The following is a 10,236-nucleotide window of genomic DNA, read 5'->3' on the forward strand; positions in this document are numbered from 1 at the left end:
TAGAAAGTATCTTGCAGCGATGGGAGAATTCGATTAGTGATGCAAATTGATTTATTTCCCATCCGCAAAACCCGCCTGCTTGGCCCAGGGGTGACGTCTTTTGTGTGCAGCATGAAACTGTATCGCTCTGTCTCCTCGACCCCCTCATTCGCTCCTGCAAACGGAATCGATGAATTGTTAAAACTATCTCAACTTACCGGATCTTCTCTAGTGCGGTGCAGATTATAGCCCTTTTTTGTTGTATTTTATTTGCATTTGCATTTTATACGGCTGACGAAGCTTTACTCTACACGCCGGCGATGGATGTGGGATGGCAACGAACGAACGAACAGGGGTTCCGTGGTTCAAATGACCTCCGGGTGGGGAGTTCCCACTTTACGAGCGTCCAAAGCTTCCGAAAGGAATAAAATTAAAAATATATTCCAATTCGTACACCGTCGTGTCCATAGCCCGAAAGGTGCACACATATCGGGACGCTTGCCGGATGCCATAATTATCCGACAGGGCCCAATGGCATCGCAATTGAGTGCAACTTGCTGAGTTCAACTATTCGCACCGACACACACCGGGCCATGCAGGGGCAGGGTAGGGTCCGAAACACGACCCCACAGCTCGACACATTTCCCAGCGCGCCCAGGCCCCGAGTATCAAGCCGGGGGCCGGGTGTGCAATTGTGCAACATTTCGAAGGAACTTCGGTGTGGTGCTCCAGTTCCGTGAGCTTTGGGATTTTGCACCCGAACCCTCCCAACCTGTATCCCCGTACGTCTAACCTAATCCGTAGGATGCCATTTTGAATGCTTGGAGGCTTCCTAGATGCTCCTCCCCTTCGCTTTCGCCATTCCCCACCTTTTAAAACGATAACAAAGCGGGCAGGAAAAATCTTGACACAGACGAATGATAAGCAACCCAACCTCCGATGTCTCTGTCAAGTCCTGTGCTTCCTGTTTTCCCCTTGGGGAGCGCGCGCGCACGCTCGAGAGAGAGAGAGAGAAAGAGAGAGCGTAAGCGCTGCTAGCAAAATCCCCTGGCCAGCGAGACGAGCGGAAGCATATCCCGTGGAGCATCATTAAATGTACGTTTAATTATACACCTCAATGAACCCCCAAACCTAATGTGCACACGGTTGCACACGCACACATACACACACACACCCCGGAGCCGGTGTCTCCATATGCAGAATCGCACATACCGAGCCGGCTCGGAGGCTCATCCCAGCAGCAATCTCCCCCACTGCCACCTCGCCCACCACTTCCGGACCCAAATGACACACACGACGACGGTTCGCACCGATGCACACGGTGCCACCAGTGGAAACATAAAATCCTGTCCTTTGCATCCGGGCCCAAACCCGGTAGAAGCGGGCGGAATGGGAAGGGGAAGGGAAGGAGGGAACAGATCCAGGCTTACGAAACATAATACCAACCGTCCGAGCAACGAACGTCAGCCCAGCCAGCATTAGAATAGGTTTCGGTGGTCGATTGCTTTGGTTTCGAATGATGGTGGCGCCACCGGTTGCGGGGACACCGCGGGGCGGCTATGAGGGATTAGCCGAGCGGAAGAGAGGATCGCTACATAGATACACATACCGTGTGTGTATATGTGGTACGGTATCCAGCCCCAAATCCGACCAAACGTTTGGACTATTTATCGATCCTTTTGCTCCGACCAAAACACCCCCAACAGCAACCGGGGCGAAAGTCCGGTAGAACCCTGAGGTAGCGGGTAGCGTCTCTGCCACCCGTCTCTGGATACCCTGAGTGATGAGTCGTTCATCCTGCAACAGAGCCGTTAGTTGCAACCAGCAGCAGCCAACACACACATACACTCGTTTACTCTCTATCTCTCTTTTTCTACTCGCGCTTCATGGGCCGATGTAATTGAATGGATTAATTTGACTATTTAGCAACTATGCAAAAACACACATTCCCACGCACGGACACACAGCACTGTCACAACCAGACATTCCTCCTACGCGCACGTGTGTGTGTGTGTATGTTGCTTGGTTGGTGTACGAGCATCATCATCATCATCATCGGCACGGAATCCATCCAATCGGTGTTGTGATGAAGCGTGATGTAGCAAGTCGTACTGAAATCAGGCTAAATGATTTACCCGATGCCGTTTTTTCCTTCTTCTTCTTCTGTTGCTTTCTCCTCTCACACGAAGTGACAATCCATCCATCCATCCGCCGGTGCAATCCATCGAGATCGAGTACCGGCGGCATGAGCCACCAGTGGAGTGTTTGATTCGCGCCAGTGTTTATTGCACGTTTCCTCTAGCTCGCGCGATGTGTTCCATTAATTATTCCACAGTATCTCATCCCCAACTCGACCTCGAAGAGGGGATGAAAATTGCACTAGGAGTGGATGATCGAGGGGGCGGGGGGGGAGCAGTGGGTGGTGGTTTGGCAGGTATGCCTGCAAGCCATAGGTAACCTTTTTCTGGAGCAGCAGCGTTTATCGAACCAATTGTTTAATGGTGTATTCCGCGAATTTGTTGCACGCCGCGCGAAGGTTGTTGTCGCGTATGACGAGCGCACTTGACAGACAAGTTGTAATGTGTCGTTTGGTGCGGGATGGCGGCAGGGAAGCTAGAGTTCAAATCGATAGTCGAAGCTGGTGGTGAGCTGTTTCGGCCGTGACAAACATTTGCAGGATAATGTATGCATGCATACATTATGGAAGTAAAAAATGTTTAAATACACCCACCTTGGAACACGCGGAAGACTGTGCCTAGGTCACTACTAGGTGACTACCATAGGCCTGAAACGGGAATTTTCCTGTAATTGTATTTTCTAATTTTTCCTTGTTGTCCCATCACGGAAGTTCCACCCTGTGGAAGGTCTGCAAATGATCTCTCTGCGATTAAATCTGCTCTCCATAAAGGGTTTTTTTTAAGTGATAACAACCAAAAATTTGAGCAGCAGTTTTCATCCAGTGGGGAATTTTGATTATTTGAGGGGGTAAGGGGTATTTTGGACCAAAATTTCTTAAAATATCAAATATTATCAGGCTCTCGCCCGCTCATGAACTTGTAAGGGTGGAATGCAATCCTACATTCACCCTACAGGGGGGAAAAGCTGCAAAAAGGTTGAAAACCATTGAATTGGAGGAAGACAAATCTACGGAATAGGTTGGATGCTTCTTAAATTTAATCCTTATTTCACTGATTTCCGCCATGGTTTTTAAGCAGGTGTATTCATTGCATTTTTATTCACTGCGGTGAAAAGGAGGCAATCCTTGGGAACTTTTTTTTTCAATTTCGTACCACAAAATATGTTATCTTATTACTTGTGAGATACCAATGGATTCAACTATCCCATATACAAGCAATCGACGATCTTCCAAAAGCATATCCTGTAATTTTCCTGTGATTGCTCGTTTTGGTGGTGAATCATATTCACCTTATATGGTGGATTATATCCAGGATAAGACTCCTTTAATACTATCACCACCATTAAAAAAATAAGAATATGATAATATCCTTTCAAACTTTTTTGCACGATGTTCTGATTGTTCGATTGTCAAATAAAACTAATACGCCAACTACAAAAAAAGAACTGATAGATCGAATTGCCGTTTCCATTACCGTCTTTTGAAAGAAGAAATAATTAAATTACGTAGAAATGTTGGTTTATCTACAGTCCAATCTACTTCTCCTTCATTGGCGTAACAATTTTTAATTTATGGGGAGAGAGTTGGAAGCCACGGTCCATACGTGGCTTGAACCTATGCCGGGCATGTTTTCAAGTCGTACGAGTATAATATTGCTATAAGTGAGAATAACTTAATGTTACTCATTTGCATTGAATTATTACTACACGATACTCGTTGCTTTTATTATTTATGCCTTTTTATGCTTTTAATGCCTTCAGTGACAGAGTGAACTAATTATGAAATGAAATGAAAATGATAACTATCTCCAACTATAGCACAATATATCAAACTTAACTAAAGTCAGCTATTTAGTTTCTCGCTGTTACATAGAAAAATAATTCTTTCGTCCATTCCTTCGGAAATTTTATATGATCAATGTCCATTAGACCAGCACTTAAATACAATACAAATTATGAATTTGCCCTTATATGACGGTATATCAACTTTTCGATAAAAACGAAACTTTTGGGTAGCATAATTAGAAGCATCAATTGTGGATTTGGGTGCTATTGGTAACAAAATTAAAGAAAAAAACATTATTTACCAGCAGCAATGGCACCAACACTTTACTAAAACCTGAAACGATTGTACGGTGTAAGCGTTCACACGACAAATTATTATTTTAAGTTTCAAAAGAGTCCCTATCGCATATGGAAAACAAAAACACGCCTCAAGCACAGTGCTTGACATGGTGAGCATGGTTGTTTGAATTACCGCACAAAACAAGATAGTTAGCAAGCGGCGATGGTTTCCACTCATAACTAAACCAACTGTGACATGATAGTGACCAATAATGACATCACATGCATACGGATGATAGTTTGACCCGAAAAACACGTTCGATTTCAAACTAGACTCGCGAGTCTCACAATGATTCTCACCTGAATACGACCTGTAAAAATAAAACAACACAAACAATACTAACAAATAGGATTGTTTATGAGTTGGTCACAGGGATCATACATCAACGGTCTCGAGTGTATTGTCACACATATGTATTGTTAAATACGTTATTAATGGTAAGTTGCAGGAAAACATGTTCCAAATGGTTCAGCTTATTAGCTCATAGCCTATATGAAACATGGGGGCGAGTGGGAACAAAATTTGGCAACAAACCAATGTTTCTATTCTTTTTAGTCACATGAATTATATACCTTATATTTGTTATACTTAATGATACAAAGTGAAAGTGAATCGTTTTAAATGTGGACAATAATCCAACTGCTTGTGAATTATTTTTTTTTATTTTTACGATTTTTTTACATTTATATTGAATATTACAAACTTATTTCGTACATGGAAAATTAATGTATTGCAGTATGTTGACAAACACTACATAATTTAGCTAGTTTCTAATTTCCATAACGACAAAGGTATGTTCGTAGTTTGACATTTCACATTCCTCCTTAATCTCTCCTCAAAAGCCCCACACATTCCCGAGGAGCGAGAACTGTTCAACACCAACTCGAGCTGCCTGAATCTGTTTCTCACCTCCTGGCTGAACGGTGGCTGCCCAATATCGCACTTTTCCATCGAATACCGTCGGCTTCATACACCGTTCTGGACGATCGTCTCATCCGACCTTTCCGGCAGCGATCAGCACACTAATGGGAGCATTTCGTTCTGCGATTTCATTCCCGCCACATGGTACGAGCTTAAGATCACCTCCAACAACGATGCAGGGAAAACGATGGCACAGTATAACTTTGCCACCTTAACACTCTCGGGCGAGAAAATACCGCCACCAGAGTACAAGGCAATGCCGGAGGAGAACAACGATTCCATTCTGCTATCAGACGAGGTAGAGTTCCAGTGGCTGCAGTCGACGGTGATGATAATTACCATCATTGTAATTGTTTTAAGTCTGTAAGTATTAGCAATAAGCAGGTCAGCAATCACACCCTGTTGATATCATAATACGTTGCCAATTGTCTTTTTCGATTCCCTCTCCAGTGTGGTTGGCGCCAAGTATCGGGGTGTTTTGTGCTTCACCAACAACTCCGATCGCTACAGCACCCAAACACTATCGGCCGATCTGAGCATGAAGGAGCAGTCGGAAAACATCCGCAACCAGCAGGTGTACAGTGCATCGCCCGTCAAGGTGATCAACAAGGAGGAGAACGCCGAAATGTACGAAATTTCACCGTACGCCACATTTAACGCGAGCACCGGCCGGCTATGTAAGGAGCCGCGAAGCCTAAACCCATCGAACATAGACTATTCGCTGCAGTTCCGCACCTTCGGCCACCCGGAGTGTGATTTAAATGCCACTGCCTACCCGTTGCTGGAGAGCACCGGTCACATGCCAGGACACATCAAGGGCAAGTCCAGCTGGCACAAGCAACAGTTTTACAACACCGGTAAGTTGGAGTTTCAAATGCAGTCTTTTAAACACGACGTGGCAGGACGTGGTTTCATGTTATTGCAACTGTCGGTGTAGTGTATTTTTAGTCTGAAAAGTACACAATGCCATATTATACGCGTGGACGCGCCGGTCGAACCATGTTTACATACGTGGGGTTTAATAACAGCTTTTAGGAACACTGTGTTTATTGCTGTTATGTAATAATAAGTGTGGAATATCGTGTATCTATTGCACATGTCTACAAACTTTTTAGAATCGTGGGACGAATTGCTTCGCAAATAACGTTGAGGGCCGTTACCATTAGTTGACGTTACCCTTCTCTAATGATTGTTTAAAGTAGTGAACCAAAACGAGATGATTAAAAAACATTGTCTAAAACTATCAAATTTCTACCTTCTATTATTGAAGCTTGATTTTCATCTCAATAAGTTTAAGATTAAAATTTTGGTAAATAGTCATAACTCCAATAATAATTATTAAAAAGCCCTCAAGCCGTTGAGGGCCGCATTAAAAGCTTTAGTTTTGAGTTTGGGCAGTTTGCCTGTCCTAATGCAATAGCATTTCAGTGTTCTGAAAAACTCTGAATTATAGTATTTTCTTTATTTTAAAGATCGGCTACACCAATAACTCAAAAATGATAAAAATTCCACTTCCTGGAACATAAACTCATTACACTGAACAATTAATAGCTGGCATAGTTATCATTAGTATCGAGTTTTTTTGCATACTGGAAGAACAACAAGAGCACAAAATAAACACTAATTATTGTAAATTATATTTAAAAGCAATAAGCCCTATTGTAGCTTTCAGAGTAATTATTTTATTGTTGTTTTCATGAATACTGGTCGAAAAGTTCGTATTGCTAAAAATTAAAATTCGTATTTAAAATTAAATTAAAAAAATACTACAAAATAGAAATACAAATCGATGCTGCGCCTTCTACGTACACGGAGGGACATTTCCTCCCTTCAGACAATCAACTCTACCTAAGACAATAAATTTACTACACATAATATATTCTGTAATTGTTTCTATTAATAGAGTGGGATATGAAATTTTCATAATATGAACTATAAAAAAATTATTTTATTACTTTTTACTATGGAAAATTCTCAAGTATCTAAAACAAACGCTGTTTGTTATGAGTTCAAAAATATTGGGATGTGTACGAAACTATTGCCAAAATTCAAACTGTTTTTTAATGAAACCTACAGTACAATTAGTCAATTCGAAATGCCTGTAATTTTGTTAGAGTTTTAATTTCAAGCATTTCACTGCATATTGTCGAACCAACTTTCGTCATAAAACTTTATTGATACCATATCATTGTGTTTTTCTACTTTTCCATAATGTTTGTATGCAAAAAAAAGTATTCCAAGAATTGTGGGAGTTACAAACCAAACCACCAAAAAACAGTTACAACTAACCAAAAACATAAACATAAGTTTTTTTACTTAAATATAATGTAGGAAATTTTGTGTATCACATGTTTAGTCAAATGATCACAAGAGTGATGGAAATTTAGTTGAAAATTATTTTGAAGCTAGGAATAATTTTGTACTGACAGATTAAATTAACACCTATCGAAAAAAATATATTAAAAATAACATATTTAATATATTTAATTTGATAGACGAAACTCCAATGAACATGCCCAGCTCAACGAAATCAATCGCTGCCAAATGGGACGACGGTGCATTGCGACGCATGGGGCAACGCAGCTTCGGTCCTAGCAACTATTCCGAGTCGGATAGCAGCAGCCCCATAAACGAATTCTCCAACGCACCCACCTTTAGGATACCTTCGAAAACGCCCTGTTCAAGTATGGTTTAAACGTGCGATCGATCCACGGAGCCGGGAGTAACTTAAATCCCATTTCTGTTTTGCCATTGTCTGTACAGATATTCTACACCACGAGTCCAGCACGGAATCGATCAAGGAACTGTCGCCGGTGCGGGATCATCGCGCCAACACGCCCCGCCACGTCCAGGCTACGGGGAAAGGCCACTTCGGGCATCAGCTACGGACAAAGGACAATCATTGCCTTGATATGCAACCATCTTCAAGTACGCACAGGTAGTTCAGGTACCTAAATCTCAAGATCCAAAATCTAACCAAAAAGGGAGCCCTACTGCATCGCATCGCATTCGTCTACGGCCTTTCCGTTTTGCGTGTGGCCGCATCCGATTAAGCACATTAGAAGCGACACACTGCAGTAACGTCTCCCGAACTCAAAATTGACCTCACCTAATGCTATACCACAAAATCCAATACAAAAAAAAACATACAAAACCACAAAACCGGATTTGGAACACTGTCAACCTTTATCGAATGGTACACACTTGCTGGCCCTGCCAGCCAGCAGATACTAGTAATCGCGTTTTGGCTTCGTTTTGTAGATACCACAATAAGACCTACGTGACAGCGGCCGAGTTTAGCGAAACGGAAAGTGATCGCGAGCGGGCACTAGATCTCGAGGTACAGCGCGCGATGGAAAAGGCTATACGGCACGACGAGTGCAAATCGTCGACGAGATAGAACGAATTCACGGCACGTGTATTTCCAGTCAGCTGATCTCAATCTTGACTCTTCGTGCTTTCTATCTCTTTTTAAACATTTTCCACCTTTCTGTTGAATTGCAAACCGACCTCCTATTCCCATTTCCATCCCCATTCTCTTCCTGTCACTTTTGATTACTTCTTTTCGAAACCCAGTCCGATCCTACGTGGTGGTAATGAGCCCTCCAGAACCCTCCAGCATCGAACCTGAACGCTTTACGATCGAGAGTTCAGTGCCCCGTGTCCTACAATCATCCATCGTCAAGCAGTGTAGTTTCCCCGTAGTGTAGAGTAAACTATTGTCGTTATTGTAGCACAATACCCACACCGTCATGAGATTTTTTATATCTTCATTCAAGTTGAATATACGGTTTTTGTTTTACATTGAATGTAAATCGGTCAAGAAAGAGTAACCTTTTACGTATTTATGTTGGTGTTCTATCATCCGAAACTAATGCGAAAAAGGGGAAGCAAGTATACACTAAGCTAATTGCAAGCTTTTAACGTTTATGAGGCTTATATTAAAGAATTTGCCTCGCATGCGCAGGGTGCATAGCCTATCGTTTATAGCCTTGAAATCCATGATTGCGGGTTTCAACCGGGGACCTACGGCGAAACCCGTTCCGAGCACGCGGTGGCGGTCGTGGCAGCTGTAGTATATGTCGTAGCAATGCTTACCACCCCTGTTGTGCACACCGTTCCCTAGCCACCGAATCTCTTGTAAAGCTACGAGGTCTATGCTCAGTGTGGCTAGGGCATCATCAAGTTTTTTCAAGGCTCCGGCTTCGCTTAGAGTGCGTACGTTCCATGAGCCCATTTTCAGAGTAGTCCGGGGACATTGCGTATGGTCGGTATCGGGATGTCCGTTTCGAAAACTTCTGTGGCTTTCCGTAGTCGTTGATTCATGGGACTGGGTGACTGGCCCCGCGCCCACGTGACCGTTTTGTTTAGCGTCGGATTGCCCCCCCGACGTTCAGGCACCCAGTTTCCCGGGATACCCACCCCCCTCCTGGTTCGCCATGTGCCACCATCCGCCCGAGGGGTTGGGTCAAGCCCGTGTACCCAAGCTTGGATATATGGAGGCACATGTTACCACTCTGCACGACGAGGACGTGTCGGAATAGGAGTTGGATGAGAGAGCCTGTATTATCCCTCAATGGGGCTTCGGATCCCATCCCATTACAGAGCCTCACTGTCGTACAGCGTATAAAGCTCGCCAGGCTCCGGTGGGCTGGCCATGTTATACGCATGGAAACGGACGACCCAGCCCGTAAAGTCTTTTTAGGCCGTCCACAAGGACAGAGGAGGCGTGGTAGGCCCAAATTGAGGTGGCAAGATGGCGTGGAGGCGTCCGCCATTAAGGCCGGGATAAAGGACTGGCAGACGAAGGCGCGAGACCGTGAGCGGTTTCGGACACTCCTGAGGCAGGCCAAGACCGCAAAGCGGTTGTAGCGCCGGATAAATGAAAAAAATGAATTGCAAGCTTAGCCAACAGCAATCATTCAGCACTCAACAGGGATAAATGAAGTAAATAACGCAAAGAGACTATCACACTCTGAATTAATCATCAAAGAGTACCGTGAGTAATTACTAGTCATTGATTTAAACCTTTTGTAACTTAATTCGAGCGGATACAGTAGTCTCGTGGGCATCTC

At 43.6% G+C, this 10,236-nt stretch overlaps 1 protein-coding gene across 5 annotated transcripts in view; it reads left to right on the plus strand.

The window, feature by feature from the left end:
- LOC121593073 (Down syndrome cell adhesion molecule-like protein Dscam2) overlaps positions 1–8,983 on the plus strand; it is a 46,676-nt gene extending 37,693 nt beyond the window's left edge. For 3 of the 5 annotated variants that reach the window (XM_041915120.1, XM_041915119.1, XM_041915121.1), the window contains exons 21-25: positions 5,083–5,524; positions 5,612–6,018; positions 7,657–7,845; positions 7,925–8,099; positions 8,423–8,983. In XM_041915120.1, the coding sequence (XP_041771054.1) occupies positions 5,083–5,524; positions 5,612–6,018; positions 7,657–7,845; positions 7,925–8,099; positions 8,423–8,561 (1,352 nt within the window). In that variant the 3' untranslated portion in view covers positions 8,562–8,983. Of the gene's footprint in view, positions 1–5,082; positions 5,525–5,611; positions 6,019–7,656; positions 7,846–7,924; positions 8,358–8,422 lie in introns of all 5 variants that reach the window. The other 2 variants (XR_006004726.1, XM_041915123.1) reach the window with 2 other exon arrangements.
- Positions 8,984–10,236: the final 1,253 nt, after the last annotated feature.

The sequence above is a fragment of the Anopheles merus genome, chromosome 2L (genome assembly GCF_017562075.2).
Source record: "Anopheles merus strain MAF chromosome 2L, AmerM5.1, whole genome shotgun sequence".
In the NCBI taxonomy this organism is placed as follows: domain Eukaryota; kingdom Metazoa; phylum Arthropoda; class Insecta; order Diptera; family Culicidae; genus Anopheles; species Anopheles merus.